General features: G+C 35.9%; 1 protein-coding gene across 2 annotated transcripts in view; it reads right to left on the bottom strand.

The window, feature by feature from the left end:
* LOC145671085 (leucine-rich repeat-containing protein 51-like) overlaps positions 1-14,394 on the bottom strand; it is a 45,314-nt gene extending 30,920 nt beyond the window's left edge. Inside the window, exon 1 of one of the 2 annotated variants that reach the window (XM_081739830.1) lies at positions 14,180-14,394. In XM_081739830.1, coding sequence (XP_081595956.1) covers positions 14,180-14,279 — 100 coding nt within the window. In that variant the 5' untranslated portion in view covers positions 14,280-14,394. The remainder of the gene's footprint in view (positions 1-14,179) is intronic. The other variant, XM_081739831.1, reaches the window with a different exon arrangement.
* Between the last annotated feature and the right edge of the window lie 585 nt (positions 14,395-14,979).

The raw sequence follows: 14,979 nt of genomic DNA, 5'->3' as shown, positions 1-14,979 counted from the left end.
GAACACTAAATATTCAAGTACTTTACAATTGTCATAAAATCACAGACTTTTAACAGCCTTACTCAAGCCTTAACGCATGCCGGAGGTATACGTTATATCGCGACCTAGAGGTCAACCGCGATGATGAATTAGTGGTGGCGATGATAAACAACCGAATTTGTTTTTACATCGATGTTCGGTGGAAGCATCGCTGTGGTACGTGTTCTCATTGATCCTCCCTAGGTCTCGAAGCGCTGCACGGAATAAAATCTTCATTTGTTCAGAATTTCGTCTGCAGAGGATTGTGTGTATCTATGCTCGGGAGATTTTGCTACACTGTTAAATTTGATTATGAAAGACATATTAATAGGACTAATGAGGAATGTTCCAGGAATATGGGATAAGGGGCACAAACATCATTATAATAAGTACGTTATAAATAGAGAATGGAAGAAAATAGGAACTCAAATGGGAATGTCAGGAAGCTATTCATATTTATTTGAGAATTAAGGCAGTGGTGGTTACGGGGAGGGGGATTTCGGGCTGAAGCTCCAAAATCCTGCAATTTTTAAAGAAAAAGAAGCTAGTGTTAATCATATCTATGCTTAAAATTTTCAACTCCACAGCCTCCCCCCCAATTCCGAGATTAATAAAGAATTTCTACATTCGTTACTAATACTGTATAAGGTAAATAAATAACCGTAAAGACAGGCATGTATCCATAGGGAGGAAATGTCGAATAATGGAATTGCAGTGACGAAACTTCACTTGGTTAAGTTAATACCCCCTCCATCCCAAAACCTGAAGACATACCTGTTTCTGATTTTACTGAGAAATAATTTTTCTCGCCCGGGTGCTAGAAGAGAAATCACGAATAATTGAAAAAAGGCAAAAATCTGACCCATTGAAAGAGATGGACACGAGATGAAACTCAAGTATTTTTGCGAAATACAAGACGAAACTTTGGTTTTTCTCATGTTCTCTTTTTCTATGTTTTGCTTGATTTAATTTGAAATGTAGTCGAAAGTTTCAATAGACATTTTCATATTTTCATGAAATTTATCTGTATGTTGTTTCAGTTCCGGAAATAAATGATGCTATTCACCGATTACTTTTCTCTTCTCTTATTAGTAGGATGAGCACTATTTTGAATATTTGAACGTCTATTTTGAATATTTGAAATTAACCACCATTTTTTAATTATAGGTATTGACTCATAATCTTGACTGTCACTGGAGTACATAGTTTAGCAACACGAATTTACAAAATCAACTGAACAACAAAACACGCACGGAATAATTTCACACCCACCACAGCAATGTTTCTCCTCAAACTGAAAACTTACAGCGAGGTCCCTATGTGCAGTGGCGTCGGAAGTATTTTTCAGCTGGGGGGGCAAACTGCTGTCTTGAAAATAGACACGGGAATATAACATAGGTAAGATAATACGAATATATGTTTGTAATGTAACAATAATTTGATTTGATTGGTTAATTAATATTATTATTATTATTAATATTAATAATAATAATAATAATAATAATAATAATAATAATAATAATAATAATAATAATAATAATAATAATAATAATAATAATAATAATAATAATATAATGAAGCTGTAAACAGTTTCGTGAGAGTGAAATTCCCATCTATTAGAGGCATCTTAGTTTACATCTTTAGATTAATTAATTCCGTGTCAGTTGTGTGCTGGATTTTGGTCTGGTGGAGAAATTTTCAACCACTGAAATCAGAATTAAAAACATATAAAATTGTAAAATTTGTACTGCTCACAATGACTGTTTGTAAGTACAAATTTTACAATTTTACTGTTACATATTTTTAACTGTACTGGACATGGTCACACGGACACTATTAAAGAATCTTAAAGCTACTTAAATCACTTGGAAATGAGGAAATTAAAATTATATTTTTAAAAATCCAGTTCTGGTGTTGCAATACACTGTAATATTAGAAATTGCTATTTAGAACTACAAACTTTGTAGCACTTTGTAGTAGAAAGTAACTTGTACATTATAAAACAGGCTACATAATTAAGTAAAAAATAAGAAAATATATTTTTTCTACCTACTTGACTTTGTACAAGAAATGGAAAAATGGAATTTTCACTAAAGACTTCATAAAATTTATATAGAAAATTCAATTACACTAATTATCCACAGTTATTTGTATTTTTTACTACACTTACTTCAGTATATCCAGTTGGTTATTACATTCATCTCTCTTCCTAATCTCATTATATTTATTTCATTTCATACTAATAAAGTTCGACACAATTAATAAGAAATAATTCAAGTTTATATTGCATTTTAAGTGCTATTTTGTAATTTAAATAATAGGTTATAATTCGCATAATATTTTCACTTACATAATTCTACATTTTTTTCTTTTCAAAATTGATCAATAGTATCTTTTCTTTCGCTTGTCTTTGATATGAATTCTCTTGCAATGTTGTTTAGGTCTGGTAGCTGAGCTCCTCTGTGGCTAAGCGGTTAGCGTACGCGCCTTTGGCGTGGGGGACCTCGGTTCGATTCCCGGCGGAAGCTCATGTGGTTCGGATTCCACGTTAATCAGTAGGTCCACGTCTTATATAGCCTCGCTGCTGAACGGGACGTTAAACCCAAACTCAACTCAAGTCTGGTCGCTACACATATGCAACAACGCATATGAGCCAATCTTTCCTGCGTCATGGACGTCTTCAAATATGTCTTTAGACAACGCAAATAGCTGAATGATCTTTCGCAAATGCTCAAGAAGCTGGCATAGTGAGAACGAAAGTCCCTAGATGAACGACTTGGTCGAGAAGGCTGCGAACAGTTGGGGTTTCAGCACTAATAGTTTTTAATATTCTGATGGTCGTCAGCGACTCAGTCGTCATCAAAGTAGGTGGAAGCAGCCTGAGCTGAGCTCATAATCTATCCAGGTTAAAATCCGACGAGTGAACTCCCAATTCCTGCTTCAAATATTCTCTTGAGAGAGGCCCACCAGCACATATTCATTATATTCATTCATTCCTTCAAAAAGTATCTTCTAGAGTTTTATGAGTTGTTTGAGGCTTGGCTGATTGAAACGACGCTGCACATCATTCAACAAATAGTCAATGATTTCGAAGTACATTTTTCGAAGATCTGATACAGGTTCTAGGGTAGCTGCTATAGAAGGATTATCAATCTCCTCCAACCTAATTGGTGTCCTCTTTGATCTTGGTGAAGTGGGCACTTTTAAGTGTAGTATGTCTGCATTTTCCTTTGCTTCCTTATATATGTTTTCAAATGCACTGTCCGTTCGTAGGTTTCTCAGAGTGTTGCTGCTCTTTTAGCTCCAAAAGTAGAAGCTTCAGAATTTTGAAGCACTTTCGCCAAGGTACAAAAGGACGTATACCGACTATCAGAAAAAATATCATTCCGAATTTGTTCATTCTTTTCAAATACTCTTTTAGAATTACTTTTTGATAATCATTTGGACCACTTGTATTACTGATTATTCTTTTCCAACGTGATTTGAATTCGTTTGTAGTAGATTGAAATCTGATTAGAGATTTTCGTCTAACACACCAGCGAGTAGGACAAACAGGCAGCAAATGTTCAGGATTACTTTCGTTGATAGTTTTACAGGGTTCAAGAACAATGTCGGCGTGCGTATGTTGTCTATTGTTTTGCAGAATCCAGGTTGATGTTTCAAACGTCTTTCACTATGACCCGCACGTCACACAAAGATTCGCATTTTCGTACTACTTCCTGCAATGGAAGATCTGATGCATGATAATTGCAATGAATGTATACAGATTTCGGGTGTTGAGTCGAAGTTATCTTATGCACACCATTCACTCGTCCTGACGTGATAGCTGCACCATCATGACACTGTTCGCGTATATTTTCTGCATTCAGGTTAGGTTTCGTTAGAATATCTTTGATCGTGAATTCTGTTTCCGATTTTGTGCCATGTGGGGTAATCATTTCCATAAATATTTTGTTGGGTTTGATGAATCAGAGTCAATACAGCGCATACAGAGACAACTGTTTTTTCTTTGAAATATCAGTCGTGGAGTCGGCTATGATTGCATAAAATGGAGACTCTTTAACTTCTGCTACCAAGTCTCTCTATATTGCATGTCAAATAATCTTTAAAATTTCATTCTTTCAATCAGCACTAAGCCAGTTATCCTGTCGATTAATCCATTGGTTGAAAACAGGCACATCCATTTTTCTTTCATCCAGGAGTGACATTCAAATTACTCGTACTATGCAAATGTTCACTGATTGCTTGACCACTGCGAGCTAAATATCTAACACTACTAGTTATTATAAGCAGTGACTGTCTTCCTTATTCTTGTTTACAAACTTGGTCTGAAAGGAGAGCTGAAACAGGTGTTCTGTTTCTGCACTCATATCTTAACCCTTTTACTACCACTGGGACATATGTGTCCCACGATACATTCTCAGAGGACCCCTGGTAATTTACATTTTATTGCTATGAATCGATGTTCCACTGGTAAAGAGAAACCTGCTAATGGTTCACAGAATTCTTATTAACATTATCAAATAGACAGTAGGGGAAGTGAACGTGAACAATGAAAGTGATAATGGAACAGATAAAAGTGAGGAACAATGTGCTAGTGATAAAGCAGTAGTTGCATGTACTGTAATTTGGAAAAGGATGCCGAAATGTAAAATATTTGTAATCATAAATACGACCCAATTGTTTTTCTGACAATATACGTTTCATAATTGAAAATACAAGATGATCATTTATGTCAATAACACTGGGACATATATTTTTTCTAAGTCTCACGTAAAAATATAAGAGTGATACATAATGTCCCACCCTTCCCACGTCAAAAAACGAAACGGTGGAAAATGTTTTATATATATATTTATACGTTTGAAAACAACTTAAAATAGCCATATATTAATGTTTCTCACTCCGAAAAAATGGTAGTGAAAGGATTAAACGAATGGAACGACAATAGAGTTCGCATTTTTCATATGCTCTGAATTATTAATCCTACCTTATACATTTTTCCTCCTCACTATAAAACTTACTGCACTCTGCATATTGTTTGTAAGAATAATTTAAATTTATAAAACAAATATTTAAACGTCCTGTTACGCATTTAAACTATTGTCTTTTTTAAACTTTAAAATCTCGCTCGACGACTCGTTTCATATTGCAGACTTACGATTACTTAAACAACAGCTTTAGAAGAATTTACAGTGTTTTGAGAATGTACACCAATGGAAATAAAGAGAACTTTCAATTCTTTTTTCCTAACTCTTTCTGTCTAACATGGGGGCAGAAAAAGCACCAGTCCCTTGTTTCAAAGAGAAAGATGAATCTGTAATAGAGAATTTTTTTCACATTACTATAAAAAGCAAACTTTAGTTCATATAATCACTGTTATGTGATGTTTTTACGGTCTGAAAGTGAGGGGGCAAAACGAGTATCTTGCCCCCTTTGAAAATTTCAGGAGGGGCAACTGCCCCCCTTGCCCCCCCGGTTCCGGCGCCCCTGCCTATGTGTGCCCTTCATCCATCGCGACCGAGACATCGAGGCAGCGAATGCGACTTAAATCTCGACTTTGATCGCGAGGTGTCCTCGGCACGCCTTTATTCTAACTAGGGATGATTCCATACTGGGACCAAGTACATGGGGAAAACCTATATCGTCTGAAAGCTCTTACCATGAGAAGTATGAAACCGTTTTTAAATCACGGGCACACCTGCAACTTGACCCTATAAGGGGCTGGTTTGTTGGTGTTCGTAACCCTATGTATGATGTATATTCAACATAATAAAAATGAAGGTTACGATGCATTACGTGTAAGCGCCTGAGCCCATCACGTTCTTTTTCGGTTCATTGCTAGGACGTGACTTGGGCAAGGGTTTGATAATATCACTTTGCACCCTGACGTATCCATTTGGTCTGTGTTCCCAACGAACTGTAAATACAATGTAGAAGATGGTTTCTGTACCACTGGATGTATATCAATGAAACGTGGCATAAACATCATTTGGCATTGGAGAAAATATACTGTGGACGTATTCCTCTCCCTTCCCAAGTACCCCAGTTTGTCAGTGTTGCCAACCAATTGTAAAAATGAGAAGTTGTAAAAGAGGTTCCGTACGGTGAGACGTTTATACACCAAGCTTGGCAGAAACATCACATGATACTATAGCAAAAAGACGTTGAGTGTTACCGTCTCCCAACCATCCTAGGTTGTCAGTGTTTCCAACCATTCTAGAATACATTTTCTCGAAAGGTTGCCTGACTATTGCATGCATAGAGACAAAACTTGAGATAAATATCATTCGACACAACAGCGAACATAGTGTGGTTGGTTAAAATTAAAATTAATTGTCACATGCTGTGGTTTTCATTTTTCAAAACTTCACTTTCATTCAAAATGGCGGATTTCAAGATGGCTGCCGTCGAGGTTATCCTTACCGTAACACTTGCCTCTAGGCATAATATGTATTACCGAAACCTTTATCCACTTATTATCAAGAATACGAGGGTTAGAAGCGGAGGTAAGGGATTTATGCACTTAGTAAGAATAAACAATTAATATGCCTGTAACTTTTTCCCAAATGTGCGTATCTTAAAACTAACTTCAACATTGTTTTTCTGATTAAATTCTAGCCCGAAATTATGTATCATATTATCTTATTCCCATTTAAAAAACTTGGCCTTAATTCAAAATATTTCAAGATGGTGCCGTCAAGGTCATACCTACCATACGACTTCTCCCTAGGCCTTATATGTATCCACATGGTTGTTTTAAACTTTTTTTTCGTTAACACTCCGTTTACAAAGGGTAGTAAGGGACTTCTGCAGTAATCTCTAATAACCACAAATCTTAGAAATTATTTTAAAAAAATAGAAAACATGGACATGGCAAAAAAAAAAAAAAAATCATTGAAATCGGAGCCGGGCACTTGGGTATGTCCCTTGTAAGTACGCTTTCGTAAAGGGAAACCCATCTTGACCACAGTGGGTAGCTGGAGCCTGAAAGAGCGTCGCTGACCTCACACGAGGTAAGGATCAAACTCACAAGGCGGCCAGTATTAGCAGTCAACTGTGTTTGTAAACTTACAGATTATTTTGCAATGGGAAAGATTTGAAGTTGTTGCATTGAAACGCTTATTATACTGGTTATACTTACTGTGTGATATGCTACTGTCATTACGTTCCTAATTTAATTTACAGAATCGTAAAGCGTACTCTTTCTTATTGAATTCATAGACTTCACCGGTTAAAAAAAATGTCAAAACTGTGTTACTATACCCCCCCTTATGTCTATGACGCACCCCCCCAATTGTCTATCCGTAGGTGTTCTCCCATGAAAAAATCTTCTTTTCGATTAATTTTACCCCCCCTCATCAACTATATTTATATAGATTTTAACCCCCCTCAAATATTTCAATGACGCAGTTTGCGTCATAGTCCCCCCTTGTGGGCACCCCTGACTATACGTTTGACCAGGACCAACGCTTTCAATGTTTATATTCTTAACAACGAAAGAAAGGCATTATCCAGAAAACAAGAAATTAAATATTAAATGTGTTAGTCTAACTTCTACACAATATACAGTACTTGAATGAGAACCTATTTTTATTTGACAAAAGAAAGAATGGAAAACAGTATCCTAATGATTACATTACTGGAAACAAATTATTATGAAAGAACTGGTGGAATGAGATGGAAAGAAACAGAAGAACCCGAGAAAACTCATGAATGTGCTGTTGTCTACCATAATCTCACATGGCGTACAATCGAACTAGGAAAGCTTCACACTAGAAGTGAACGCTCTACCACAGAGCCACTGTGCCCTGAACAGGGGAAAAAAATGTAATACTGGCAAGTGCCGCCAAATGTGGTTGCGGGCACTTTTTTTTTTTTTTTGTTCCTCTTGCTGATCCTTTCGTCTCATATAAAATTCGTCTGAACTCAAAAGTTTCGCACGAAATTCGAACACCTCGTATGGGCATAATGAACCACTCCGATCCTTTTTCTTCTTGCTAGCTCAAACATCAAATGTTGTTTAAAAAGGTGTTTAATTATTTTAAATAAGTTCAAATAACAAATTTCATGTCTGTAGCCTCGAGGAATTCAGAGATATGGACGTCTTCTTGTAAGAACTGTTATCTCAGTCAGTTCTTTCCATCCATTTCGATTTCTAACCGTTTTCACTTCTCTTGTAGATCGAAAATCGCTTAAATACGTTTTTAGTTATTTTAAATAGAAAGTTCAAATACGAAATTTTAACGTTTGTTGCCTTAAGGAAGTCAAAGATGTGAATATCTTACTCAGGGGTGTAGCCACGGGGGGGCCCATCGGGGCCCGGCCCCCCCAAATGATTTCCTGGCCCCCCCAAATGACCAGCTTTTAAAACATCATTGTAAGACTACCTCGCTTCAGTCATTTGAAAATAACAAAGTTTACATATAATTAATAATTTATGGTAACACAATATGGAAAAATACTATTTTACTATACCAATCGAAAAATAGTATGGTATTTCCTCCTTATACCAATCGGAAAACAGTATGGTTTATTTTTTTTATTTTTTTATTTTATTTTATTTTTTATTTTTTTTTACAGCAGATTACACAGTTTACTGCGATTTATTTTTGACACTGAAAACAAACGTTTCAACAATTTACTGTAAATACTACCATTAAATAATGGTACTAAACTGATTTGTAAGTAGGCCTGCATTACATTTTTTATATGCTGTAACTAGTATTAAAAAAATATATATATTAGATGAAAAATTTGGTGAAAAACAACGTTTTTCAGTATGGATTTCAATTAATTGGTAATTTTCAATTATTTTTACATGTCACAATTCCCCTTAGGAGTACTAATGGAGACTGAATTTGGATTTAAACGGCATCGGAAGTGGCACTGTTCATATCAGCCACTCCGAAAACTATGATTCAAGATTAATATTGGTCATTTTCGATCATTTTCGTATATCTTCCCCTTCTCTTCAAAGCGCACCTTCAAAGTAAAGCTATAAAACCATTCCAGGCTCGAACCTCATCTACGTTGAAAATTTAATCGAAATCAGTCGGGTGGCTCAAGAGTTGTTAAATATTTTTTTGACGGAACAAGGCACGATTTGCAGACCTAAAGATATTAAAAACATAATTCTCCGGATATTATTGTCATACTACTTTAATATTATTATTTTTGGATTTGAATATTTCTGAAGAAATCGAGTTTATTCGCATTCTCGCACTAATTTAGAGAGAGAGAGAAAGAAAGAATTTGTATAGTGGTAAACTGAAGTCCGAAGTCCAAACAAGATGCTCGAAATCTTGTTTACAAACGAGATGTCCCTGCTCCTTCACGTGTGCAGCCACTTCGAATCTCTGGTCGACGAGCAACAGAACTCTGCTTCGTTAACACTGGCGAACTTCAAATGCACGAAGCACCCTGTATCTCGGAAGAAGAGGTCAATGTTATTTCTTAAGATCTTGTTTTAACTGCATCTTCCGCAGTACTTTCTCCTTGCCAATCACCAGTGACCTAAAATGATGGGTGCGATCTCCTTGGGGAGTTTTGAAGAATTAGGATTGCTTAATTAAACAACCTTATGGGGATAAAAGATTATTACGAGTCTACCATTTTCTAATATTTTGATTTGTTGGCGAAAAACGCTATAAATATATTCACAATAATATAAGCATTTTGTAATAAAAAGTTCTACCATTAAAAATAGTTTTTTTTTTGTTGCAATAGCCCCTAAAATAATAAAAATTGGTGAAAAAACAAAAATCAAAAGTGTTACGTAACAAAGGGGAGGGGTTCGGCCTTGCGTTACGAAGTGTGACAAGCAGGAGGGAGGGGGGTAAAAATTGGTCAAAAATAGCGTTAGTAATATGTGGACGGCCCCTAGAACAGGAAATGAGACATAGATGTTAATAAAATAATTGTTTTTTAATCAAGAATAATAAATAATTTTTTGTCAGGAAATATTAAAGAAAATCAGCCTTATGTAGATAGGTTCTGTGTACAACGGCTTAAACTAAACTAGTTATGCACAAAGGTACATTCCGGGTCCGGTAAGGCATTTGGTCTGGGACAATAATTATTGGTTAAACATAATAAAAATTACCTGGAATATAATTTATGCACAAAAAGCATAATAATAATAATAATAATAATAATAATAATAATAATAATAATAATAATAATAATAATAATAATAATAATAATAAGCTAGAAACCAAAATTTGCCGGGTTTTTCATGCCTCAAAAACACTGGCTGCAACATAATTTCCTTTGGCTTTGTAGCTGGCCCCCCCTCAAAAACGACGGGCCCCTCCTACATAAACCTGCTGGCTACACCCCTGATCTTACTATAATAATTACTACCCTACTTCACACCCTCCCACTTCCATTTTCCAAAAAGAAAAAAAAAATAATGGTACTTCACGTTACAAATCATATATAGGCCAACTGCCCAAATTTCAAATTTCTTGCTTAATAGATTGGCTTACGTGTTGATCGATCAGTCCGTCAGCTATGCGAAAGTTAACCATCATGTGCAACCGAAGAAGCGCGCGAAAAGTAAGTATACGTAGACTGTCTGCAGATTGTATTGTGTAGGTATGGAAGTGCGTTAAAACCGGAACTAATAGACATCGTATCCAAATATAAAAATGAATGGAAGGAAAATTTGGAGTAGTCGAAAATTTGACAAGAGTGGTAAGTGTGTATAATAGTCTCGTACTATTGCGGGATTCAATTACAAGATGAGTTAGAAAATAATAAGTGCATTGAAGTCAATAGGCCTAAATCGTAGTTAATGTAGATGAAAGAAAGAATACACTTACTCATGATGAAAGACAGAGATACAAATTTAGCTTGTAGTAACAACGTAAAACAGGTTGGCCCGTTCTTTACGTACTCTTCTTCATATATGTACATACCCACTATCCTTCGCGCTTTCTCCGTCTGAATGAATATCCAAGAGAGCCCACCATCTTTGGCCTGCCCTGAACGAGATTTTCTAAGAATTCATATACTTAGTGACCACCTAGCACATATTAATGCGAGTATTAATCGTACGTGTCGTTTTAATAGAATATAATGCATCATGTAATTTATGGCATAGTTAGTATATATATTGCTATAAATATGTATTTAATTGGTAGGTAACATTCTCGTTAAGGGTGCATAATAGCTTTTCAGGAGATTTGAATAGAATTTTACCCAGCAAAAAGCTCAATTTGAAGGGATCGGTGTCACGGATTTAGGAATTGTCTGCTGGGAAGAGGGGGAGGCAGATCTTTTTCTCGGTTTCGGACCTGTGGAATACTTCCTAGACGGGTGTGGAGTTAATATCAACAACTCATTTTTTTTTTGTCAAAAAATTGGGAGGACAACGCCCCATGCTCCCTTGCAGCTCCACCCATTGCTGGGAAACAATGATTTGTCGCATTTTCTAACTTCTGAGTAAACTGGAAAAGAAGATTCACCATTCAAATGCAATATAATGCAATAACACATACAAATTTCCCCTGCCACCTATAGGTAACTCTAACTAACTCTATGGCCTATGGAAACCGGAGGTTCAGTGCCGCGTTCACAAAAGCTCTCCACTGACTTCTATCCTTAGCTAATTGCATCCAGTTTCTACTTTGTATTCTTATCTCTGCGAGATCCATCTTAATATTGTCCTCCCATCTGCGCCTAGGTCTTCCTAATGGTCGTTTTCCTATGGGTCTACCAGTCAAGACTTTGAAAGCGTTTCTACTTTCTTCCATTCTAGCTACATGACCTGCCCACCTAAGCCTCCTAGACTTGACGACCCTAACAATGTTGGGTAAACCGTATAAACTATGTAGTTCCTCGTTATGAAGTTTCCGCCATTCCCCATTCTCGTTCCTCTTGGGTCCGAATATTCTTCTCAGGATCCTGTTCTCAAATACTTTCAGTCTATGTTCTTCCCTCAGAGTAAGCGACCATGTTTCACAACCATACAGAACAACAGGAATGATTATCGTTTTATATATTTTAAGCTTCCAATTCCTCGACAGAATTCGCGACGACAAGAGATTTTGAACCGAATAATAACACGAATTTCCTGCTTTTAGTCGACATTTAATTTCTTCGTGAATATGATTTTCGTCTGTTAATATTGATCCTAAATATTTGAAAGTATCCACTTTATCAAAAGCATTATTTAATATTTTAACGCCTCCACAATTTGCCGTATTACGGTCCCGACGCACTTCCATGTATTTAGTTTTCTCTGCATTTACTTCTAAACCCATGTCCCTACAAGCGTTTAATAAGATCTCTGCATTTATTTCTACTGTTCTCCTATCATCCCCTATTAAATTTACATCATCAGCATATGCCATAACCTGGTGAATGCCGTTCAACTCTAGGCCCTGGTTGCTATCTTTGATTTTCCTTATGGCGTATTCCAGCACAAAGTTAAATAATATGGCGACAACGCATCCCCTTGTTTCAGGCCATTTTCGACGTGGAAGCTCGTGGACAAAAATTTTCCTACCCGGACTTTACTTTGGGATTCACTTAAACATATCTTAATTAATCTAATTAGCTTTCTCGGTATTCCAAGTTCTGTAAGAACGTTGTATAATGTTTCTCTCCTAACCGAGTCGTAAGCCTTTCTAAAATCAATAAATAGTTGATGTACCGTCCGAAATTAAACTACCTACATACTGTTTTGTTACTCAATCCCAACCTACTCCACCTAATAACTCAATTTTACTGAAAGTGACGCTTACCATTATTTTCTGCGACACTCTCCTTGATAGTCATAACGTTCAAGCCCTCCTGAAGTTAATTTACACCAAGGAATGTAATACTCATTATAAAATATAGTTCTTAAAGATATTCAGAATCAATTTTATGAAAAGAGCAGGGTATATTGAAGAAATTTGTAATGAGATTCCTATCGTAAATGTATACCACTTTCATAAATAATAATACAAGGCCTTATGCAGAATCGTTTTGACTATGTTAGTCGAACTCTTTAGTATGATACTAACCACCGTCAGAATGATTATGCATTAGGCCTACAATGTGTATTTTTTAGAGGGCTGCAGTAACTCAGTTGTAGAGCGCTCACTTATGGCGCGTAGAGTTGTAGGTGCGATCACACCTCTCTCCAAATGGGCCTTGAGATGGCAAACACCGTAGATGTGGATTTTCCGTTTCGTCCTTCTTTCATGATTCCGTCCTTATAATCCATCTCATCATCACCGTTTGCATTAAGTTCGATTTTCGATTACGTCTTTACGAAAATGTTAGTGCTACCTTGTAGATAAGTGCAGTTTTACGAGAGAGAGATTACTTTAAGGATATAGTATACGTGAAGCTGCATCAGTTCCCGAAGGAGCAGGACGCTCATGCTTTTAGGGATTATTCATTGAGTATGTACGAACTTTCAAAGGGGGTAACAAAGCAACTTTTATTTACTTATCGACTGATACGAAAATAAAAAAGAACGTACTTGTACTTTATATCTGCATGTGTAGTGCCCATGTACTTTAACTATGACTATGTGTGTGTGTGGGGGGGGGGACTTAACGCATATCGCATGTCTTGTGCACATTGATACTTCTTACTATAGCACTACGTAGAAAATTTATGGTATTTCATGTACAAGTGGTAATAGAACACAGAAGAAACGCAGATCAGGGGGTTCTCATGTATACTATTACCTAAGTAACAGAAAGAAATATGTGTTAATCTACAAAAGTACTAATACATTTAAAGAAACATCAAAATTAACACATTTAAAACAGCAAACAGTAAAAATTAAACATAATTTTGGTACTATATAAACCGACAATTGTAGAAACGAAGGATAACACATGATGATTAATAAGTGTTTCAGTCCTCTATACTTAGATTTTGCCATAATCCCAGTCACACAATAATAAACAAAAATATCATTTTACCTAAGTTAAAACCATAACGTGGAACGTTAAACTAAAAAATCTACATACTAGGGTTTAGATTATCTCGTTAAATGTTGATATCATACTGCTCAAAATCTGAATACTAAAATATGTATAGCTGAAGAAAAGTAGATTAAAAATGAGCAATTTATAGAAAGAACAATATAATTCTAAATTTGTTCTAACATGCTGAATCAATTCTTCAGTTTCATTTCTAAAATGTGTATTACCACTAAGATTAAGAATCTCCAAGAATGATAGGTCGACAGGACGACCATGATCAATCACTTCATTTTCTTCGCGCACTGACATTCCGGGTGTCATGGTCATAACTTGTGCAAAATCACAGTACCATCATAATTTACCAGTAAACATAGCTCGCGGAAGACGTTTTACGAAAATTCCATAGCAACAGCGATTGAAGTTATATTATAGTTCACTTTTTCTTCCTCCTGCAAGGTATCGGCATGTGTTTACGCTACTAAAGTACTTACAGACCAGAGAGAGAGAGAGAGAGAATTAATAAACAATATTTTCAAATAAATTTCCGATTCTGTCTTTACGAACATGTTAGTGTAATCTTTAGATAAGTGCAGTTTTACGAGATGTCGTCAAGTTAAAAATAAAAAAAGATATAATTTTCATTACTTATTGCTTTAAATGATAAGTTAATGTCAAAAACACGAACAAACCTGTAATAGGTGGTCGTATATAACAAGAATTTTGGCGTAAGAGCAGGGTGAAATTGGTGGGTCCTGATCTGGAAGCGCGAGGTATCCTTAAAAACAAGGAACAGAACGACGGAGGGTACGCGAAAAAGGATTATTCTGTGAAAACTCGCACCAACCCATGCTAGGTGGTCATTACAAACAAGAAATGTATCTATTATCAGAGTGCAATTTTACCGTGTTGTGTGGAGAGTTACCACTTTTTCTTTGAATAGTTCCAAGGTTCCGACAGATTTATGGATAGTTTTGATACTGCATTGTGCAACACTGCTGTAAAGATAACGTTGTGCAGGCCATTACAT

Source organism: Thermobia domestica, chromosome 15, assembly GCF_964235325.1.
Source record: "Thermobia domestica chromosome 15, izTheDome1.hap1.1, whole genome shotgun sequence".
Taxonomy (NCBI): domain Eukaryota; kingdom Metazoa; phylum Arthropoda; class Insecta; order Zygentoma; family Lepismatidae; genus Thermobia; species Thermobia domestica.
Note: the sequence above shows the minus strand (reverse complement) of the source record. Positions and strands in the feature narration are given on the sequence as shown.